Below are 24,365 nucleotides of genomic sequence, written 5' to 3'. Positions count from 1 at the left end.
CGGACTGGCAGTCGGCCTCAGGGGCTCCGTCTGGCTCTTCCTGAGGCAAGAGATACAGAAACAACGATTAATCCTCTTCAGGAATACAAAAGGCAGGCCACGGGCCTCTTACCCTGAGACTGTCTTGGAAGGCGTCTGGTTCTCACTCCTCAGTAGCTCAAGACAGTCTGGCTTCCGTAATCCTCTGGTTGAGTTTAAAAAGGCTCCTGATTGCCTGATTGATTTAGTGCACCTGGGAGGTACAACCAGAGACACCTGGGTGGGGAGGAGTTCCCTATGAGAATCCTCTGGGGTAGTACCGCCCATCCAACACCATGCCTCTTAATTGCCTTCGTTTGGCTGTACTCAGCCATGTGGGGCACTGCTCACCGGCTGGGCCATCACATACCCCCCCCCTCAGCTCCGAACCACGGTGGGGAGCGGCCGACCACAGGCAGTCATCCCTTCTCGACATGGCATCAGCGTTCCCATGCAGTCTTCCGGCTCTGTGTTCCACTGTAAACTTAAAGTCCTGTAGGTGTAGAAACCAACGGGTTATTCTGGCATTCCTATCTTTATTGAAGGCCATCCACTTCAATGGTGCGTGGTCAGTGACCAATGTAAACTCTCGACCCAGTAAGTGATATCTTAGTTTTCCTATTGCCCATTTAACCGCTAGGCACTCCTTTTCTATGGTTGCATAATTCTTCTCATGGGGAAGCAGTTTGCGGCTAACAAAGGTTATGGGGTATTCACTTCCATCATGTACTTGGGACAGGACTGCCCCAAGGCCTACCTCTGACGCATCTGTCTGAAGAACAAACCTCTTGCCAAAGTCGGGGGTGTGCAGCACGGTTTCGCTGCAGAGGGCTTTCTTCAAGGCGTTGAAGGCCCGCTGTGTCGGTTCCGTCCACTTCACCCGGTTGGATGCACTTTTGCCTGTCAGCTCATGTAAGGGGGCCGCTAAAGAGGCAAAGTTAGGAATGAATTGCCTGTAATACCCCACTAACCCTAGAAAGGTTCTCACCTGACGCTTGGTCTGGGGTTGGGGCCAGGTTGTTATGGCATCCACCTTCTTTACTTGGGGTTTCACATTTCCTCGTCCGACAGTGTACCCAAGGTAATTCGCTTCCTCCAAGGCGAGGGAGCATTTTGCAGGGTTGGCTGTCAGTCCCGCCTCTCGTAAGGCCTGGAGAACAGCTGCTAGGTGCTGCAGATGGTTCTCCCATGACGTGCTATGGATAACGATGTCGTCCAGGTACGCCGCAGCGTAGTCCTGGTGTGGCCGGAGCACCTTGTCCATTAGCCTCTGGAACGTTGCCGGGGCTCCGTGAAGACCAAATGGAAGAACTCGATAGTGGAAGGCGCCATCTGGCGTTGAGAAGGCCGTTTTCTCCTTTGCCTGTGGGGTGAGTGGTACCTGCCAATATCCCTTGGTTAAATCTAGTGTGGAGATGAACCGGGCCGGCCCTAACCTCTCGACCAGCTCATCTACCCGGGGCATAGGGTAGGTGTCAAACAGAGAAATCTCATTTAACTTTCTATAGTCATTGCAGAACCTTATGCTGCCATCCGGCTTCCCCACAAGGACTATAGGACTGGACCAGGCACTGTGTGACTCCTCCACCACCCCAAGGTCAAGCATTTTCCTCACCTCGTTTCTGATGGCCTCCCGTCTGGCCTCTGGGATTCGGTATGGTCGTAGCCTTACTGTCTTTCCCGGCTCTGTTCTGATGTCATGGGCGATGGCTGTTGTTCGTCCCGGGGCCTCGGAGAAGACATCTTTGTTTCTATCGAGCAGTTCTCTGAGGTCTTGTCCTTGCCTGGACGACAGCTGGTCACCCATTTTCACTGGCGGGAGGACCTGGGGAGGCAGGTTAGCTACCAGGACATTGGAGGGGACAGGGAGAGGCTCACGCCATGGCTTCAGTAAATTTACGTGGTAAAGTTGTTGGGCTTTCCTACGGCCTGTCTGCCGTACACGGTAATTCACGGGCCCCACCCGTTCCAGTATTTCATAAGGCCCTTGCCACTTGGCTAAAAACTTGCAATCATTTGTTGGAATTAAAACCATTACCTTGTCTCCTGGTTTGAACTCTCTCACCTGGGCTCCACGGTTGTATACTTGTGCCTGTTGCGCTTGGGCTTGCTGCATGTGCTCCCGAACTAAGGGCCAGACTTGGGTCATTCGGTGGTGCATTTGTTCCACATGCTCCACGATGCTGCGCTGGGTAGACGGCTGCTGCTCCCAGGCTTCCTTGGCCACATCCAGCAAGCCCCGGGGTCTCCGACCGTACAGAAGCTCGAACGGTGAAAATCCAGTGGAACCCTGGGGTACTTCCCGTATAGAGAACAGAATATAAGGCAGCAGTTGGTCCCAGTTCTTACCATCAACATCGATCACCTTGCGCAACATCTGTTTTAGGGTTTTGTTGAACCTCTCTACAAGTCCATCTGTCTGAGGGTGATAGACAGAGGTTCTGATTTGTCTCACCTTTAGACTTTGGCACAGACATTTCATCACTTTGGACATAAAGCAGGACCCTTGGTCTGTCAAGATTCCATCCGGCAGGCCCACTCTACTGAAGAGCAGAAACATCTCCCTGGCGACCACTTTCCCAGTTGCAGACCGTAGAGGAATTGCCTCCGGGTAACGGGTTGCGTAATCCAGTATAACAAGGATATAGCGGTGGCCACGGCTAGATTTCGGTAAGGGCCCCACTATGTCCATCCCAATCCTGCTAAAGGGCGTTTCAATAATGGGAAGGGGTATCAGAGGACTTCGGTACTCTACCTTTGGGGAGTTGATTTGACACTCGGCACAATGTCGGCAATACTCCTCCACGGCCCTCTTGACTCCCGGCCAGTAGAAACGGCTGAGAACACGGTCATACGTCTTCTCCCTCCCTAAATGTGCCCCTAGCAAGTGGGAGTGGGCTAGGTACAACACTTTTGAAACATAGTCTTTGGGGATAATCAACTGTTCGCAGATATCGGAGTTCTTCTTAGTTACCCGGTATAACAGCTTATCCTTGATCATAAAATGTGGAAAAGACACTTGACTCACCCCATCCTGCTTTTGACCCTCGATCACTTGGACGTCTCTCCAGGCTTGGGTCAGGTTGGGATCCCGCAGCTGGGCCGAGCCGAATTGTCCTGGCCTAAGACCTTCCTCCATTTCAACTTCCGGAAATTGAGAGAACACCTCGTCTGAGTGTATGTCTTCCAGGGGCTCCACCTCAGCTGCCCGTTCAGGGTCTGTTGCTGTGGTCTGGGTGTGGACAGCCTTACCCACGTCGTCATCAGTAGTTTCTGCAGGGCTACCATCGGGGGATACTGCAGCCCAGGCGGGGCGAGTTACGGAAGACTTTCCTATCTTCACAGGTCGTTTTCTGGTTCGCCGTTTTGGGTCCCTTGCCTCCGCTGGCCAGTAGCGGGAGAAGAGGGGGCTGTCCCGGCCGAAAAGCACAGGAACTGGCAGTTGCTCGACGACCCCAACCTGTAAAGCGAATCTTCCTCGAGGAGTGATCACTTCGATTTTGGAGGTTGGATACTTCCGGGTATCCCCATGGATGCAGGACACAGACATCTCTTCACCCCAGGGTGCACTGGCGAATTGTGGTCGAACGAGAGAGACCATACTTCCGGAGTCTAAGAGTGCCTCTGTGTCTCTCCCAGCAATCTTCACCGGAAACTTTGGGGCTGGTGCTCCCTCATGGGCCCAACAGGTAGTGAGGTGGTGGCAGTAGAGGCCCTTGTTATCGGTAGACCCGGCTGTCGGCATCGGCTCATCCCGATCAGGACACTCTCTGGCTAGGTGTCCCTCTCTGCCACAGGAAAAACATCGTGGGACTGGAGGCCACTGGGTTCGTCTTGCAGCCGGTCCGGTCCAGCCAGAGGGCGTTCGGGCTGGTGGGGAACTGAAAGCTTTGCCTACCATCTCTCTGTCTTGGCTTTAGAATTGTTTGGCTTGTTATTTTCTGACCGCATCAGACTAGCCATCACCCGGTGATTTTCTAATAAGGCTACTAACGTGTCTACATTGGGAGGCCCCTGCTGGGCGACATACCTCTTGGCATCGTTTGGCAAGCCCCGTATACACCGATCAATCACCACTCTGTCCACTATGGGCGGCCCTTCTGCTTCTTCCAGCCAGCTCCTGGTTTGACGGACTAGACCCATCACCTGTGCCCGGACGGGGAGAGCAGGGTCGTAGCTCCAGTCATGCACTCGCTGTGCCTTGGCAGGGAGGCTAAGTCCATATTGAGCTAGGATGGCAGTCTTTACCTTATCGAAACTCACGGCATCTGCAGCTGAAAGATCCCGACAGGCTTTCTGAGCTTCGCCGGTCAAGAAAGGCATAAGGTTGTTCGCCCATTCTGCTCTTGGCCATTTCTCTCTCGTTGCCGCCCTTTCAAACAGGGTAATATAGGTCTCGACGTCATCATCTGGCGTCAGTTTAGTCAGCACCTCTTTTGGCTTTCGCTCTTTCGGTTTTCCTGTTGCTCTACACAGCTCTACTACAGCTGTCTGCAGATTGGCTTGCGAGGTCAGAATGGCTTTCAAGATCTCTTCCATGTTCGACCTTCTCCTCTGATCCGACGTGCTCTATTCCAACTCGGTATACCCACTGATAGCGAAGACTCAGAATGCCCGCATTCTCCACCATATGTGGGAGCCTGGCCTTACAAGGGTAAACAGTGGGTACACAAACTGGAAAAGAGCAGTCAGAAACAGGGGTTGCGGTGAATGTAACTCAGGAGTTTATTTTACAAACTGAGGGGGAAAAGGGAGGGGGCGCACAAAGGTAACTCAAAAAGCTTCACCGGACTGGCAGTCGGCATCAGGGGCTCCGTCTGGCTCTTCCTGAGGCAAGAGATACAGAAACAACGATTAATCCTCTTCAGGAATACAAAAGGCAGGCCACGGGCCTCTTACCCTGAGACTGTCTTGGAAGGCGTCTGGTTCTCACTCCTCAGTAGCTCAAGACAGTCTGGCTTCCGTAATCCTCTGGTTGAGTTTAAAAAGGCTCCTGATTGCCTGATTGATTTAGTGCACCTGGGAGGTACAACCAGAGACACCTGGGTGGGGAGGAGTTCCCTATGAGAATCCTCTGGGGTAGTACCGCCCATCCAACACCATGCCTCTTAATTGCCTTCGTTTGGCTGTACTCAGCCATGTGGGGCACTGCTCACCGGCTGGGCCATCACAACAGACAGACAGACAGACAGACAGACAGACAGACAGACAGAGAGACAGGCAGACAGACAGACAGACACACACACACACACACACACACACACACACACACACACACACACACACACACACACATACAAACACACACATACAAACACACACACACACACACACACACACAGAGGAAAGTGTACATTTAAATACGCACAGAGACAGGGCATGCACTTCCTTGCACTCTTGAAATGACACAAGGATCTGCACTTTCTGAAAAGCTCTGGGTGGACAGAAGAGGATTATAAATCATTGAGGTCAGTTGGAGCAAGAATTCTCAGACTTTGAACTAAATCAATCTTGAAAAACAGCTCTAGATCTGATGAGGAGCTTGTGCAGAGTGGTAAAGGATCACTTCTCAGGAAACTCTTGTCATTCTCTGTTCGTGGGCTGGGTGTGACACGCAGTCACGCTCATCTGTCAATGATACACTGACTTTCACTTGCTCCCGTTTTTCCATTACTGCTTCTTCTTCTTCTTCTCTTCTACCCTGTTTGAATTGCACCATAAATCAAGATAATGGAGGTGCCAGAAACACAGCCCTTCAGTTTTACCACTCTGTCAGAAGCACCAACATCACTCCATCTGACACCCGACATCAAATCTACGACTACATGCTTTGTGCCACATATTGCATATAGCCATGTACAACCATAGATCCTTGTCTAAGATAAGATATTATCCTGTCTATTAAGAGGCATTAAGCAGGCAGAAATAGATTGAACCATGCTTGATGTACTTGATGTGCAGGTCTTCCTGCTTGTGCAGCACCATTTATAATCATTCACTATCACAGTCTCTTTGCATTCAGCTTTTCTCCATACCAGTGTGTATCACTTGTAGCTATAGTCTATTGTACAGTATCCATACACTCTAAGTAAATGTTTCCTTAAGCATGAATTTAATGCACTCAAAGGATTTCTCCATTTCTGAGCCCAGCCCGCCACCCCCAACACACACACATTCTCACACACAGGCACATAAAATATAAAACACACACACTCATAAGGATAAAACCCATTTTGTCTCCATTAATTAGATGAGAGGGCTGCAGAGGAACATCTGCCAGCAGGTAGTAAATGAGCTGACAGAACATATTTTTCTCTCAGGTTTGGCACATAGTCACTTTATTCGCACACACACACACCGAGACACTGACACACACACAGAGAGACACAAACACACGCACACACACCAAGACACACACGTAGTAAGGAGGAGTTTATACTTTCTTGGTTTGAATTTGTAAGGAAGTGAGAACTAAAACTCTGTCATTTCCCCTTTCTGGATGGTTTGACTAATATCCTTCGTTTTCATTTTGTCAGTCAAATTGGTTTCTGTTAAAATGTCATGGTCTAGTGGTTTGTCTGATTAAAGGTATGGCTGCAGGCAGTAGTGGCTGACTTTCTGCTGTGTGTGTGTGTGTGTGACTGAGGGTGTGTGAACTTGCAAATACACACACGTATGTTGGTCTGTCATTTATCACCAGAAAGTTATGACTTCTTGTGATTCTAACCATATCAGTCAATGCATCATGAGTTTGAGAGTCCATTTTGCATGCAGCAATTGTTCCTATCTGAATTTGGATAAGGAATATGCCACATTAAATGTGTATCAAATGTGAAAACACATTCTGATACAGTAATACATGCACAATACTGTTTCCATTCTTTTCCCACTACCTTCTCAATAAACATGCACAAACACACATATACACACATACACACACACACACACACACACACAAACACACATATACACACATACACATATACACACACACAAACTCACATATACACACACAGTGCATCTAAAATCAGATGAGTGGCACTTTATCACTACTGCCTGCATCTGCATGCAGTCTCAGGATCTCAGGAGATACACAGTGGCACTATCATCGCTCAATGTGAGGGCTTAACCCCGGAGGAGACACTGGGATCCTGTCAGGATGGTTCAGTTACAGAACCCAATTAGCCTTTGCTCTTTGATAGATACCCTGTTAAACCTTTCCTGTGAAAACTACAATAACTTACGGGCAGCTATTCGCCAAAGACATAGTGTAGTTCTTTAGTATTTTATTGGTATAGTATTCACAGTAAAAAGATGCCTGCTGTAAAACAATGTTTACATTTTTTCCAGTAAATTAGCAGAAGAAAGTCAACAGCAAGTAACTGCAATACTTATTTATACATTTCATTTATATACAATTTTCCTGGCTCAAAGTGGAAGCTGATTGGCAATAACTCCCTTGATGCAGATTTATCCAGTGGGTTTTAGTATGTTGGGCAAGGCAAGGCAAGTTTATTTGTATAGCACATTTGTAATTCAAAGTGGTTTAGAAATGAGCAGATACATGAACATAGAACATGGGTGCACTGTACCAGAGCTGAAGAGAGTTACTTGGACTCTTGTACTGACTGTGAAGGGATGAATTGGTCACTTTTTGGCCATTCCAATCTACCCCTCGGCTATTGGCCTTGGGATTGCGGGACTCAACTTCCTTTTATGGACAGGATGGGACCTTGAGACTTGGAATTGGTCCACAAAACTGTACCACTCCAAAAACAAGAGCTGCTACTTAGAAAAGTTTGTGCTGAAAAGTATGCTTCAAAATCTCAGAGCCCTCAGTGATATCCTGGAGTCCAGTACTCCTCCACATAATGCCAATAAAACAGAAGGGCCTCACTGACAACAGAAATGATCACCCACAGGCCACTGATTTTGTAATTACATTTATTTTGCAATAGAATAGATCAACTTCAGTGATTATGTCTCAATTCACAATGAAAGTGGCTGTTGTTGAGTAACTGATAAATGCGTAAAAACAGGCTCTGTAATCCCCTGGTGAACAAATTACAACTTTAGCCTACATGTGTGGTTCAAGATGTGTATGGTCATATGTGAATTACAGTAGACTGCTGGCAATTTTGTGAGAGTTGAACCTACAGATTTCCACAATGCAATCAACAATTTGAACCATATGGATAGGACACTCTGGGCAACTTTGTATATGGGCCATCTGAGGCGGAGACCATGGACCTACAGCCTTATATATATGGATTTAGAATGCTATTTTACAAATTGGGGTGGTATCAACATTTTGAACTAGATGTAGCAAATAGGACCACAAGGTTGATGCACAGAGTTTTGAGACCCAACAGGCAGCACACAGTGCTTTAGGACCTATAAGCACTGTCTATAGTAGTGATCTGGGGCTACAGAAATAGCAGGTGTACTGAACTCAACAGATTTATAGTATATCAGAGAAATCCAAAATGGGGGAATGAAACTGCGGTAAGTTTGAATAATTGTCAGTTGTGTCAAAAATCAGTTTACTTTAGATGATATGGTTGTTATATGTGTTGTGCTAATGACTTCCCAGCATCAAAATGCATATTCTTTGCCTGAGAAATACCATCCTGCTTTCAGTCAAGGAGAAGGTGATTTAGGTTGTAGAGAAGTGGTCATACAGTGGAGGTCTTCAGGAGTTGCTAGACCAGGGTGTAGCAAAGCAGAGTTGCAGCCACTATTGTCCCATTGTTGTTCAACATAAAGGTGGAACTATGTTGTTTTGTGTGTGAGCTATTGGCTGCTGACTATAAAGACAAGAAGAGATGCCTTTCCCTTGCCAAGAATTGAGGAGTTACTATAGACACTCTTTCTGGTGCATCTCAACAAGGGTGCAACCAAGTGCACCACAGTGACCACAAAAGACCACACAAAACTGCCCTTTGCACCCTTTTGGTTTATTTCAATTCAAATGAATGGCATCTTTGGTTCCATTCTCTTGTGTAACTGGGTAGATAACTTTATGACACTTTAATGATAACATGTGATTTCTTCCTCCATTCAAGAGCACTTACAGAAACTCAAGTTGGTACTGCAGGTGCAACAGGGTTGTTATATCAGTTTCATTAAATCAGTCGAATAAAATGAAATAACCATTCATTTTACTATTTAATATTTTATAATTAAATTACTAAAATAATGGGAAACTCTAGTATGGTATCACAGTCTTAATATGGTATCACAATACTAACGTATTACAATTTCCTTACAATTTTATATTTTATAACACTTCATGAAACAACCAGATAAGTGAAGGCAATCAGAGTACTTTGTTGGCGGAAGGTGGCTTTCAGTGAATATTGGAACAATAACAGGACAAGACAAGTGTTTATGTCTAAATAAACAATTGATTAAAAGTAACAAACAGTAATAAACAAGGCACAAAGTGGAGTTGGGAAGTTGGGTAGTGAGGTCATCTGTTCAGGAATACAGAGGATGGTGCGTGAGAGCATCCTCGTCTGTGTGTGTGTGTGTGTGTGTGTGCGTGAGCGGGTGTGTGTGGCTGCGCGCTAAGTGGAGAAAAAAAGAGTGACAGGGAGGCTGTGCGCAAGCGCACAGGCGAGAAATGGTATGTGCGTGAATGAAATAGTGCGCCCGCGTTTGTGTTAGACGCCAACTAGGGGATGGAGTGCGGGTCTGAGACAAGGCTTGCCTGTTTTAGGCGCCAATTAAGTTGGGGGATGTGCACATGATGTATGAGTATGTGTACGAGACAAAGGGTTTCTGAATCGAGGCTAGTCCAGGCTAGGCCTTTAACTCAATACAATCTATTCAAACAGCACTAAAATCGCGATGTGAACGAGTATATGTTCAGATGGTGATGGAAGGGAGTTAGAGAGACAGAGAGAGATGGTGCATGCACGATCTATCTAACAAATTAGCAAAATAAAACAAAGCAAGATCTGTGAATTACAGATTGCACATTTAAATCATAAATGAAATAAAATAACAATACTTTCTCACATAGATTAAATACACCTATAAGACTAATTTCTGCCCAGATGTCAGCCTTACTTTGATCGCTCTTGCGGGGCGACCAACGATGTTTCTGCGGTCTTCCGATGAACAACGCGAAGCGTAGGGTCGATGGGAGTGTCCGTGTCCTTCACAGCTCGTCAGCTGAAGATCTCGAGGGACTGGTGGTCGTCTGATGAGTCTCGAAGGATGCAAAATTCTGTGTGTCGACGTAGAGAAACGAAAAGGGAACCGGTCGTCTTCCCTTACTCAGAAAACTGCTGGGCTGCAGTATAATTCTACCGGTATAAACGTAGGTTCGATACGAGTCGTCGCTGCGTTGTCCTTTGTTCATTTGAAGTTCTTCTGCAGAGTAAGGGTATCTCTTTTATGAATGGAGTTCACTGTTGTAAACCTACTGTCAGAGAGAAAGAATTTTGATTTCGCCGCTGCTTTCAAAGGGCAAAAATGCGTCACTTTACAACCTTGTTGTAACCAATGCTGTCCCAATGAAATGTAGATAAGGAGATGAGAGAATTGTGGGTAATGTAGTCTATGATGGGACTACACCTACAGTACTGAACATGCCTCAGACCCTGACCGACAAATTGATCAGTGCCCCTATCCTAGGATATTCAGACAGAATAGGCCTTGAAGTTGATCGTTTGATATTTGTATTGACATGTCCTAAGCCATCGTGAGTATGGAAGGGGGTGGGTCTGGGATGCCAGACACCAATGTTGACCTTTCTTCAACCCCAGTGAAGTACTCATGAAGGTGTCTTTGTTGTTGTTGTTGTTCTTAAGTATGGTTAAGTATCCGTATGATGGTTGTAGTGCACCCTGCTGTGTTATAATACTTAGGCTAGGTTGTTGGGTATGAGAACTTGCATGTGACAGTGACAAGTTTGGAGGCTGTGTGAAGTCCACAACCAGTAGCACAAGGAATGTAAAATGTTCCTGTCTAGAGCACCTAGTACCTGCTGTGAACAGGGCAGCTGACAATTGACAGGAGGGAATAGTCTCCATTGGAGCTGCTTTGGGATAACAACTTGTAACATCTGCATCTGTGCCAAATACAGCCAGGTAAATGCACCCAACTAAGCTACAGAAGAACAGACTAACAGAATACCCCTAGTCAGCGAGTGCAGGGGTGGAGGATGACTCACGCCAGTTCGGGGGGGAAGAGGTTTGTATGTGTGAATGGAGGAAGGAAGCTTCACAGAAAGGCTTGAGGATCCACCAGGGATGGAAGAGGGCGCTGCCTTCCGTACTATTGTTAAAAGTGCCCCTGATACAGTTGAAGGAAGAACTGGCACACTTGCACAAAATGGTGGACATCATGCAGCTGAAGAGCAGCAGGGACAAATCAAGCAGACTAAAGGGGAAACATGTAGTGGACAGAAACCAAAGTTCAGATGGGCAGGGGCTTCTGAAGTCAAGGAATGGAGTTGCATCAATCATGATGATCTAAAAGGAATTTTGGAAGGATTGAAGGGTACAGTGGAGAATAAATTGAGTGGGTGAGGTCATGTTAAATTATGGCGTGGAAAAATGGAAAAATGGAAAAAGCTTGGAAGGAAAAACAAGGTCAAGCCGTCAAGACAACAGGTTGAAATAGAGAGGCTGATTTGAGAGAGGTGAAGAAGCAATAGAAATGAGCAGATGATGAACAGAGAGAAGATATTAGTGTGCTGCAGGCAGAGGTGAAGAGCAGCTATGCTAAGGAGGGCGGAGCTCCTCAGATGAAGAAAGGAGAAGAAAGAACAAGCTAGGGCTGCATTCTACAAGGATCCATTCAGGTTTGTGAAGTATTTATTCACTCAGGAGAAAACAGGAAGTTTGAGAGTTGAAAGGGAGGACCTGGAGGAGTATCTTCAACGGGTACATACTGACAATCAGGGGCATGTGGATCTCGTGTTACCAGCAGACATTCCTCCAGTTACAGAGATAGGTTCACCAATGGCCAGCCCAGGTGGAGAGAGGCTGCATCTGCTCCAGGCTCTAATGGGGTCCCTTATCTTGTCTGTAAAGGAACACCTGATGTTTTGAAATATCTGTAGAAGCTTAAGGTGATTGTATGAAAAAAGGAACAACTCTGAGGATGTGGTGTTGTGCATGTGTTATTTTCATTCTGAAGGAGATGAATACTGTGACCATAGGCCAGTTTTGACCTATCAATCTTATTTAGAGATTGGTATCATGGCTGGATGCACCATTTCACCGTTGGTAATTATAAGGGCATCTAAACGAGTTGTTTGCGGTGACAGACTGAAGGACGAGACCCTGTTACCTCCCATCCAAGCTTATATCGACAACATGACAACACTTACCATAACTGCTCCATGTACCTGTCAGCTGTTCCCCAAGTTGAAAGACAATCTGAAACAGGATGAAAAGGATGAAAGTGAAACCTAGCAAATGTAGAAGTGTATCTCAGTAAGCTTGTGGGATTCCTTCTATTATAGAGAAACCAGTGAAGGGCTAAGGCAGGTGGTACAATTCCACGTTGAGTGACAGAAGACAGGTTGCAGATCTTAGATAATTTATTGTTCAGGCTATCAATACAATTACTAATATCTTCTATTTGAAATTGTGGTGCTTGCAGTTTGGGCCTTTGCCACACATAAGGTGGCCTTTGACTGTGTATGAACTTGCTATTTCAGAGGTGGAGAATTTGGAGAGAATCATTGACAAGGCAGGTAGCATGGAGCGTCACGTTTTCTAAGCACTGTAGCATTGCAGGAAAAAAGAATTTAGAAGTTTCCAAGGACCACCTTGGTGGAGGAAGACAAGCCTGGAGATGTCACAGGGTAAAGACCCAGTAGTCAAGGACACTGATGTCACAGCAGTCAAGGACACTGCTCCAACGGCAGAGTGAGGATCCAGCGGTCAAGAACACTGCTCCAACGGCAGGCCGCTGTGTTATAACACTTAGGCTAGGTTGTTGGGTATGAGTTCTTGCATGGGACAGATAGGACATCAGCTTTGGTATATTCCACTTACTACCATTTTCCAATGTGAACACAGTTTTCAGTTTAGCAATTAAACTGACTATTCAACTATTATTGATTACAATATCAGACATCAACTACATAGCCCATTTCCTAAATGCCTAAATGCATTGTTAAGCATCACCCATTTACTGTCCTTCAGCTCTGTTAGGACTACTACTACTACTGCTACTAAATGTGCAAATTATTTGAGTTCCATTTTCATTTTCTCACAATTTGCAAACAAACACAATGTGCAAAACTAAATGGAAATGTGGCTGCTGTTAAGTATGGAGAATCCTTTTCTTGAGTCTTTTGTTTTCTGTACCAACCGGGTCTGTTGTGTGCTCTAAATGGACCTGCACATGTAAGCTGATAGGGGTGCCCTAAATGCTCTACTAAAATTAGCTCCCTGTATAACACTGTAATGATGTGTTAAATGTGAAGACACATTCTCTCATACCTGCTCCAACCAGCTTTTTTTAAAAAAGGTCTATACATTTTACCCCCCGGATAAATACATAATTTACAAATACATATACTTGAAATGGTAATACTTTACTTTAGAGTAGTTAATAGATTCATTAGAGAACTGGAATATAGAAATGTATGATGAATGAAAAGCTTTCACTTCTAACCTTTTATCTCCCTTCAAACTCCCTCTCCCCAAACCAGTCAGTACATTCTACATGTGTCACATTACATTATACACTGTACATTTTATACTAAACTGAATTTCCATCTCAGCTGTGGTATGCGACCATTCATATACAACCTCAACCTGGATAATCAAGCTACTGCACCATTACAATCATAATCTATTAGTTTAATGTTATAGTATTACATTAACCTATCGATTCTTTGCCTTTTGTTTGGTCAAATAGTCCTTTAATGCACAGTTTGTGCTGTGGTCATGACTGCAACACAACCTCCTGTTTGAAACTTGGCTGCTTGACCTTGTGTAGAGACACTGCGACAAATGATAGCAGGGCATGGACAAGATTGTGTCTGACATTTTCATCTAAGCATTATTGGGAAGGCAACAGAGTTGTGCCTTTAGCTGTTTCTCAGGCAAGGACAAACTCAATCTTGGCTAAAGTGACATCTGGATCACTTCCTATTTTCACTTAAGGGTTTTTCCTCATGATTATTGCAGAGGGTTTTCCCTTAGAGCATACACATACAGTCATGAACTATGACCCTTGGAGGTTTTTTCTATCAGTAGCTGAATATGCAATATTAATGACAGTGAAATGTCAGTGGTGAAAGGCACATATTGAGGAAAGGGTGAATGAGTCTGTGTCCATTATTTCTATCCTCCATCTGGTTGTATCCGGCCATTTGGAGGCTCCCCCATAGGGACAATCACATGGCTGTGTGCTGGGGTCATCCCATCTTTCTCTTGACCGTTTGAATCCAGCTTTGTAACTATACAATACTGAGTGCTCAACACTACTCTTTTGTGATGACTTTTCTGGGGGGAAATCTCCACACACGCCCTGCTCACGCCCAGAGTGCTTTCAGCTGTCGCTGTTTTCCTCCACACTTGCTTCCCCCGCATGCATTCTGAATTCACTCAGAGCTCAAATTAATTGAATTTATAAAGATATCCTGTCTCCAGTGCAGAGTTTGAATGCACACGTCCTCAGCTATCCATTTTGAGATGAATAACAAACACAGTGTTCATTATGGCTTTTAGCGGTGCCCTTGATGGCATTTCCATCACACACTTTCACACATTAGCTCCACAGAGTCCAACAATATGAAATACAGCAGGAATAAAACATGACATGAGACTGTTCGAAAACATTGCTGCTGTTCAAATCCTCCTAAGCTAAACGTGGCATTTTACTGAATTGTCTGTCTCATCAAATGCACTTGGTGGTAAGTTGTGTATACCTATCTATCTTGAACCCTGGGTTGCTATATATGGAGACCTAACCTGGTTTTAAAATCATTGGTGCGCTTTAGAATGGATGAGATGGGGTTAACTCTTTGCAGGTTCATGACAAGGACAGTAGAATTTATTTTGGGCGAGAGTGGTAGAACAGTGGTAACCAGGCATGTACTGTACAAACAATACATACAATACAACCCGGCTGCAGTTGGCCTTATTAACAAGGCCCGGGACCCCCACCTGACCTGGACTCTTATCCCACCCTCACACCCCAAGTCTGTGATACATTAACACACATTACATTGCACATTGCACATTGCTCATTCACATTGCACTCCTGTTTTGCATTTTGCATTCTACTTTCCACTTTACTTTTTTATATTCATTGTTTATATATTTGTATCGTATATATTGTGTTTTTTGGTTCTCATGTGTAGTACTTTTCTTATGTGTAGAACTTATTTGTGTTTTTATGTTTTATGTTATGTGTAGTACTTATTGTGTTTGTATGTTTTTATGTTTACTGTATGCACCTATACACCAGAAAAAATTCCAAGTAGGTGTAAACCTACTTGGCAATAAATCCAATTCTGATTCTGATTCTGATACTGGAAAATGGGGAAAAGTGCAGGATTGGAGATTGCTGGCTGACCTCAGAAGCCAACTTCAAGTTCCAAAGCATATTTTTGTTACTGCTATGAGACCAGACGGGGTGTTGTTCTCTAAGTGTGAGCGCATTGTTTACTTTATTGAGTTAACAATTCCCTTTGAAGATGTGATTGAGGAAGCCTTTCAGAGGTTGAATTGTTTGTGGAAGTGAGGGAGCAAGGTTGGTAAGCACTAGACCAGTGGAGATAGGTGCTCAAATTAATTTCATTTATAAAGATATCCTGTCTCCAGTACAGAGAGATTTCCATCACACACTTTCACACATTAGCTCCACAGAGTCCAACAATATGAAATACAGCAGGAATAAAACATGACATGAGACTGTTCTAAAACATTGCTGCTGTTCAAATCCTCCTAAGCTAAAACGTGGCATTTTACTGAATTGTGTGTCTCATCAAATGCACTTGGTGGTAAATCGTATGTAACAGTGATTGTCTGACTTCCTAAATGTTGTATGAGTGTGCGAGCATGTCAAGGATCACATGGTTGCAAGTTCATTGTGACTGTGGTCAGTCATAATCTCCAGTGATCAGTTAGCTTTGTGAATCCACCAAACAAGTGGTTAGCTGGCTGGGCCACTTCCTGTTTCAAGATTTGTTGACTGTTTACACAACCAAGTAATTTATTTGTTCCCCCATTTACAGAGTCTGGAAGGGACACATTTCTTCTAAGACTATACATTGGAGTGACATCTAGTGGAATAAGAGGAGAGGTTAACCAAATGCTACAAAGTTACCCAGCTGACTATCCCTTTCAGTTTTCATTCTGAGTTCATTTTAAAGTTTCAGTTTGGGCTAAAATCCAAGGGACTGTTTCACCCAGAAATGAAAATACTACCATTACCTAAACATTTATTTATTAATTGAATTCCCGTAATCACTTAGTAAGTTTACAGTCATTACAAATGGCAGAATCTCAGAGATGAGAAATGGTCACCATTCGCATCCATTGGATAAAAAGAAGCTGGCCTTTCAAGGGAAATACATCCCTCTGCATGTGTTCCATGGGACAGGAAAGCAAATGGGTTCTACTGTCATGAGTATGAGTGAATACATTGTTTTTGGTGTAACTGTTCCTTCTTTTAACTTAATTTAAGTCTTCTCTTCTGCATCAACACCAGTGATTCTTACAATAATTTGCATTCGCTGAGTGTGAAATGACATGAGTCAATGCATTTAATGATGAAAATTCTATTGCAGGTCATGACCTACAAAGGTTAGTTCTTGTACTTGATGAGGATGATAGCAGAGGTTATGAGTGAAAAAGTGTTAAGAACTTTTCCAGATATTCCTCATTTGCCCAAATACGAAATGGCTTGTTTCCCTGTACTGCCCTCCTCCTGCAAGAATGTGCCAATGCAGCCAGTTGTTTGAATATATATTTTTTTCATTTTACAAGTCTCAGCTTGACTTTATGGTCAATGGTGATATTAACATATTTCATTCAATATCAATGAGATACATTTTGTTTTGTTGCACTGTGTCAGCTACTTGCCTGGTCACTGAAAAAAGACCTGAAACTGTTTTGCTAAATGCACATACTGTACGTGCGACCAGTCGTGTATAATGAACTTGCTTTGACAAGAGCATGGGTACATGTCGAAGGTTGGGGGATGGTTATTTGTTAAGACAGAGCCCATGGCAACAGCAGTCGGTGATAAACCCTATGTTGCTTTGTGCATCCACCTAGGTCAAATGACAAGGGGGGCCTGCCATGAAAAGTTTGGGAACCACTGCTATGCCAATTTCTGTCTCGTTCACTGTTGTACAGCATCAAATGTTCATTCACTAGGTGTAGCTATTAATAATAAGCACTAGAGTCATTGTGAGGTGAAACTTGTAAAGTGGAGAAGAGAAGGAGTCAAAAGAGAACACTGTCCTGTCCCAACTTTATCTGCACTTAACTGCACCATGGGATGCACACAGTCCTGAGAGTCTTCAGTGTAGAGAAGCGTGAAACTGAAGTACAAGCTCAAAGGTACACAAGCATATACACATTTGCATAAGAATAGTGCATCCTGCATCTGCTTTACAAATGCAGTATAGATATTATCAAGAACGGTAAATGACTCGGATAGCAGAAAAAAAAACTAAAAACTCAAATAAAAATAATATAAATGTGTAACAGTTGATGTAATACTGCATGTGAATCAGGGTAACACATGCTATAAGTTGCTTTGGATAAACGCATTTGCTAATTGACAGAATATTAATGTAAATTAACCTATAGGCCTAGTACACATTAGAAAAGCAAGATTTCAGGAGGAAGTCCTTCATCAGCCTCAGAATAAATGTGCTTCTTTGTTTACCTCCTAAAGCCATTGTTTGTAGAGACATGCAAATGGTGTTTAACGGTTCTTCTCAACCAGGTGGACTAGTAATCAGGTTAAGGAAGAACTGGGATTCATGCTTTAATGTGTCCTTTTCCAATCTATTCCTGTTTGAAGTCTCTGGGATCATATATTTCCTCAGAGCTTAACAACTCAATGTACTTTATAGTTTGTCATATTGAAACTATTGATTGTCTGACCTCTGACAAGCTATATGTGGGTTACAATGTATTAGATTAATAATGTGTCCTCTTTTCTAACTGTACAAGTATGTTTGTGCAGTTTGTGCTAGTGTAACAATTACCCCTAATGTTATAATTTTTTCAGTAAGAGGGTGTGGTCTTAATCATTAATCATGGCAGGCAGACTTGTTTTGTTAATGTGTCTACTGTAGCAGGTGTGTGCGTGTGTGTGTGTGTGTGTGTGTGTGTGTGTGTGTGAGTGTGTGTGTGTGTGTGTCTGCGTGTGTGATGACTGATTCAATCAAAAAGGTAATGGTAAGGTGCTGGCATCATATGATTCATTCCAGTGGGCTGGTATTTGATGATCAACGGTGATCAATACTCTCGGCACAACTATTAGGTAACTTCTGGGCAGGAAGTTAGTCAGACTTACATAATCATACATGCCAAGAAGAATTCTACATCAGTTTGATCTTACAAAATGTCAAAACTGATTTGAATTGAACATGTAGGCCTATGCCTGATATTGGAAATGTTTAATCAGATTGGGATTTATTAGTTTGAAATAGCTATGTAAATGAAAAACATTGTTTCAAAACCAATATATTTGTATTAAATAATAAACTAGACTGCAATTCTAAGAAGTGCAGGAGTTGGAAGCAAATAGCCTACTACCACTGTTATAGTAGAACACTTCGCTTTAGAACCGAGTTTTTTCAATTAAAAAACTTTGTTAGACAAACTTTTAAAACATATCAACCATTTTATAGCAATGCCGCTGATTGCTCAGCTTTAAGTTTGGTTTAGGTTTAGGCCCGTGGCTGTCCGTTTGGTATTTAGTTAACCGATAAGGAACTCGCGATGACCTAATGACTGCCCCTTTAAGAAATGGACTGCGCCTTTAAGAAAAGCCAGCCAACTGTCTGCGCTGGTGACGTGAAGTCGCTGCGCGTTGTAGAGAGTGGGCAGGAAGAGAGTGTGAGAGCGCATTGATTACTCTTTGAACAGAAACGGTGCACAGGGTCCGGCAGGGTGTATCATGTCACGTTGCTAATGCTGTGGCACGGTCGAAATCAACCCAACACCGTCCCTAAACACCGAGCGTGCACGTTCCCCACCCGAATCGAAAGATTTGGGTTGAAACCTGTGAGCGCAAGAGCGGCGCTGTGTGCCGTTTGAACAGCAGGGCGAACAGCGGGTGGAAAGCGCGTTCGAGTGGAAGGCAGGGAACGAGGAGCCATGAGAGAATACAAAGTAGTCGTGCTGGGCTCTGGTGGTGTGGGGAAATCAGCAATTACTGTTCAGTTTGTCACTGGGTCTTTTATCGAGAAATACGACCCTACAATAGAGGATTTCTATAGAAAAGAAATCGAAGTTGACTCGTCGCCCTCAGTGTTGGAAATCCTGGACACGGCGGGGACAGAACAGTTTGCATCGATGCGAGATCTGTATATCAAAAACGGGCAGGGATTCATATTGGTGTACAGTCTGGTTAACCAACAGAGCTTCCAGGATATCAAACCGATGAGGGATCAGATTATTCGTGTCAAAAGGTACGAGAGGGTGCCCATGATCTTGGTTGGGAACAAGGTGGATTTGGAAGGCGAGCGAGAGGTCTCTTCCGGGGAAGGCAAAGCCCTGGCGGATGAGTGGAACTGTCCGTTTATGGAAACTTCAGCCAAAAATAAAGGCTCGGTCGACGAACTGTTCGCGGAGATAGTCAGACAAATGAACTATGCTTCTACTACAACTGGGGACGACCAATGCTGCTCATCGTGTGTTATTCTTTAGATGAAAATTCACTCTATTTTTAAGTTTGCAATGGTGAGTGTGCAACTCGTAATATATGACTGAACAGACCAAAATTTTAGAGACCAGTTGAGCCTGAAGACAGACATGCAGGCCTACGTCAGTGTCATCAGAATTGGAATGTGTCCTGTCATGTCTTGCGAGTATTCATATGAAAAAGACAACAAAATTCAAACAACTGTTTACATGATAGAATACTTGAATGTTCTGGGATATAGATATAACATTAACAGCCGACACTTGGTCATAAACATGGTCGCCTAGCTTATTGTTGTTGTGAGACTACTATTTCATCGTTTTTTTGTTTTGTTTTTTTGGAAGTGTGTTGCAGGAATTCTAACTGTTGAGCTCAACGTGTCTCTCCCTGGCATTGGAAGGAGCACAAATTCCGTAAGGGAGGTGAGACCATCGCAGGAGTTCAGTCTTGAGGAATTCTGTTTGGAGTAGCCCCAATCCATGCAGCTCTTAGTCTACACCATTGAAGTCAACACAAGTGGCTGATCTGAGCTCTCCGCCCGTCTCAGTCTGCACTCCAAACTGGAACTTTTAACCTATAACGGATGGTGACGGAGTTGGACATAACCACGAAAGTTTTCCTCATTGGAGGAAGGAATAAGTAGTGATTAAGTGCCGCGCATGACTTGGGTTGAACAGTGTAAACTTGCCCTCTCCCCCCGCTATGTAAAGCTCTACTCTTGGATTTTTGACAGAAACGTCAATTCATTGAAACCACTTTTTTCAGCCAGTGCCACCCCCATTTTTCTCAGCGTAGACGAAGACTTGACTGGAGTGACGTGGGACGTCAGCGTTGCGTTCTCACGTCGAGTGCCTTCCAAAAATCAGCTATTCCCGTTCAGTGCCAATTTAAGGGCGTACAAGAATCTAATTTTAATGGCAATCCACAGAAGTACTTAAATGTAACACTTGGTTATCCTTTGGGGGTCGAAAAGACACAGCAGCCCCTTTGTTAAACGAATTGCAGTTTTCTTCTTTCACTTACAATCTTTTAATTTGGCCTTATTGTTCTTTTTTAAAGGTTGGTTATAGCCTAGATATGGCCAGATTTAATTTGAAACACAGGTACTGAAAATCAACCAGTTTACTCAACAAAACCTCCTCATTTAAGCAATTCAAGTTCATGTTTTGTTTCTGTTTTTGTTTTAACAAGAAATGTGATGTAACATTGCAATTCTAATATGATTGTAAGTTTAATTTCGGATCAGCTTTTTAACAGCTGTCTGTGTTTAAAGACTTTTAATACAAATTGCATTTGTATAAAAACCAGCATACCTGTGGTTGACCTCTGTTTTCATAATGAATTCATACACAGAGTGTGTTGATATTGGGCACTCAGGTTAAAGACAATTCTGGTAATGCTATTTTGTTGCAGCGTAAAATGCAAATAGATAACGAAAAGGGCACATATATGGCTCTGACATGATTCTAGTGATGCTGGAAAATACTTTATCTTTATTAATGAGTAGATGTGGAACACGTACCTCAATGGTTTTATATTTGCTGTATGTATGCCATGTGACTAGCGCAGGCATTTGGATGAAGGATTTATGTTCACATACCACTCTGCTGGTCTAGTTTGTATGAATGACCCAGAAATGAAAGACTTTTGAGTAACCAGCCAGCCAGTAACCATAAGGCTTTTTTCTCTTACCAGTTGATACGTAGGGAGCCATTGGGTGGTGCTTTGGGGGGATTTGCTGAGTTGTGATTCAATGAATGTGGCTGTCCCTCTGTTTAGGCATGACAACATATCCACTCTTGCAAAAATGTTGAGGTCCATATGATTTCAAGAAAAAGCTGTGCTGTAATTACTGACTTAAAACGTGATGCTTAATAATGCAGTACTCTGCAGATCGCTGTTTATCTGCACTGTACCTGACTGAAGGGAGGGACTAGTTGCTTGGTGTAGGCCTTTTGTTGTATACATTGGATGTGTACGCTTTTGGGATGTTAAAGTTTGCTGAGCCAGGGAGACATCTCTTATGTTATTGTTATTCTACTGTGTATGAAGGGCATTGGCTGTTACACCCGCAGACATTGCTGAGGCAGTATCCAGTGTATTCGTATTGAGATAACTAGTTCCTCAACAGGATGTATTGCATCACAGTCAGATTGTGTGGGTGGTGTGTGTGTGTGTGTGTGTGTGTGTGTGTGTGTGTGTCTGCACCTGTATCTGCACTCTTTCCTAACAGGCCTAATCACGGTCTAGTCTTTGCACAGAATTAAAGGGTTTTCTCTCTTGCAAGCTGTCTGCTGCCATCACAGGGTATTTCTGCGATATTTCTTTTTAGGTCCTCAAAGACTAGAATGTAGACTCCTGGAGTCAGACTTGCACTTGCTAGTCATATCATAACATGGTCTCAGTGTATGTTCTGTCTGCGAGAGGACCTGTCGTGACCTCCTATCTTGGCTCTCTAATTCCAGTTACTTTTTTATGAATGTGTGGCAGTGGTAGAGTACCAAATGAAAGCAGAACAGACCCCTGAACTCTAGGTTAGGCCAGTGTTTGATGGAATGATTTTAGGCGTGTTTGGTAAACATTTAAAGAGGGTTAGGAGAGGCGTGTGGGTTTAGACTTGTGATTGTGTAGTCTTGTTTTGACAGAACAGTGAATACATGGTCCCATTTTAAGGGTACTATTCTTGAAAATGCCCATGAGAAAGAGCTGCCCATTTTTGCATTTTTGGATGGAGACAGGTCACAGGTATGGAGCAGCCTGCTTTGTTGTAGTTACGTGGGCCTAGCAAGATCGACAAGACCTCAGAGCTGCTTTGACTTTGTGCACTGGGAATACCCCAGAATTCCAGTCATTTTTGTAATTCCTGGCCCTCCATTGCCTGGGCTTGTCTGAGCTGCAGACCTCACTTTTGGAAAAGGGCTTGTCCAAACACAATCCAGGCACTGCCCGTCCCAAGATGTGTGTGTCTCCACTGGAAATCTTCCCTGCTGTTTGCCAATAGTCTACATGGCTCATGGAATATTTTCTGTGCTGGTGATACGTTACATGCTCAAAGAAGTGATGGCTCTCCATTAAGCTGTTTTGAGAGTAAAACACTGTATGAAATGGTGTTAGAACAGTAAATCAGATGGTCAGGGTAGTATGTGGGTAATGATGTGTCGGGTCTGAATATTAAGCTATGTCTGATTTATTGGTCCACACTAGTCACATGTGTAGTGCAGTGTGTAGGAATGGGTTGTTGTGGTGGTGTCCTGGGCAGCATGTCTTCATACTGAGCTTTGTAAGAAATGAAAACAGTTTTGATAAGCACAAGTAGATAAACATCTCTTTGTTCGTTCTCAGAAGTAAAGATATTGCCGCCTCTCTGATTTAAAGGTAAAGATAAAGCACTTGTATTTAGCAGGCACTTTTATCCAAAGTGACGTAGATTTGCACATTGCAACTGCAAAAACATGGTGGGTAAACAAAATTTGAGTAACTTGTATAACTCCATAGAAAATAGGCTTTAAGATTTATATTTATGATCAATGAAACGCATTTTCAGTGAAATATGTAGAATCTGCAAGGAATGCTGGTGGGTTCTTTCTTACTGTTCCAGCACAATAACTAATATGCATGTTTCTGTGGTGCGTTTACTTGGTGGGTGTTTTTAAGGTGTCACAGAGATCTCCATGGATACCTCAACAGTCACTTGAGTGAATTTTCCAGCTCTTCCTCCATGGATTTGTGAAAGGAGACTGGTATGGCTGCTATTTATTGCTGCCTGTTCTGAGAAAATATTGAATTGGTTGACCATATTCCTCTTCTAAACTTACTTTCAGCAAGGGGCCCCTACCTCACAACTGTTTGGGATATAATTTTTTTAAACCTGGATGTGTCTGTATGGCTGTATAGAGTATAGGCCCAGAGTCCAGGGCGGCATGTAGAGAAAACTTATTTGGCAGAAATCAATGCTTCACCTCTGTGCTGCTGTTGCTATTATTGCTTTAGCCGTTGGCATTTAGTAGTGACTGTGAAAAACCAGAGAGGAAGTTTGGTGTGATTTGTCATCTCATTCACTTTGCTCACCTTCCTTACTAGTGTGTAAAGGGTGAAGAGACAATGTGTCCACTGAATTTTTATATGATTTTGCCAATATAGAGGGAGGTTGTGAAGACTATCTTTTCCTCTTAGTCCTTTAGGCTGACTGCCTCTTCTTTCCCACAATGACCTCTTCTCTTAACCACTAAAACTAGAGTGCAGGCTTTAATGCAGCATCTCTTGTAAAAACAGCCATATTTAGCTGAACGTTACTTGAGACTGACAAAAATGTGCCGTATTGTGCAACAGTGTTCCCAACTGCAAGTTTGGAAAAATGGTGGAAACTCTTGACGACGTTTGTCAGCGTCTCAAAATGAGACGTGTGAATTAATGTGGCCACGGCATGTCACAGTGTTATATGTGTCCACATTGTCCAGATTGTCCAGATTGTTTCTTCT

At 43.7% G+C, this 24,365-nt stretch overlaps 1 protein-coding gene across 1 annotated transcript; it reads left to right on the top strand.

Annotated features, from left to right (window-relative positions):
- Positions 1–18,979: 18,979 nt before the first annotated feature.
- LOC105904821 (ras-related protein Rap-2b) lies at positions 18,980–21,060 on the top strand. Its single transcript, XM_012832757.3, has 2 exons — positions 18,980–19,925; positions 20,232–21,060. The coding sequence occupies exon 1, from the start codon at positions 19,341–19,343 to the stop codon at positions 19,890–19,892; it is 552 nt and encodes a 183-aa protein (XP_012688211.1). The 5' UTR covers positions 18,980–19,340; the 3' UTR covers positions 19,893–19,925; positions 20,232–21,060.
- Positions 21,061–24,365: the final 3,305 nt, after the last annotated feature.

This window comes from Clupea harengus, chromosome 9 (assembly GCF_900700415.2).
Source record: "Clupea harengus chromosome 9, Ch_v2.0.2, whole genome shotgun sequence".
In the NCBI taxonomy this organism is placed as follows: Eukaryota; Metazoa; Chordata; class Actinopteri; order Clupeiformes; family Clupeidae; genus Clupea; species Clupea harengus.
The sequence above is the reverse complement of the archived record's forward strand: the minus strand, read 5'-3'. Positions and strand labels throughout refer to the sequence as shown.

Coding starts and splice junctions, on each gene's coding strand:
- LOC105904821 (XM_012832757.3), top strand. CDS start 19,341: ATGAGAGAATACAAAGTAGTCGTGCTGGGCTCTGGTGGTGTGGGGAAA.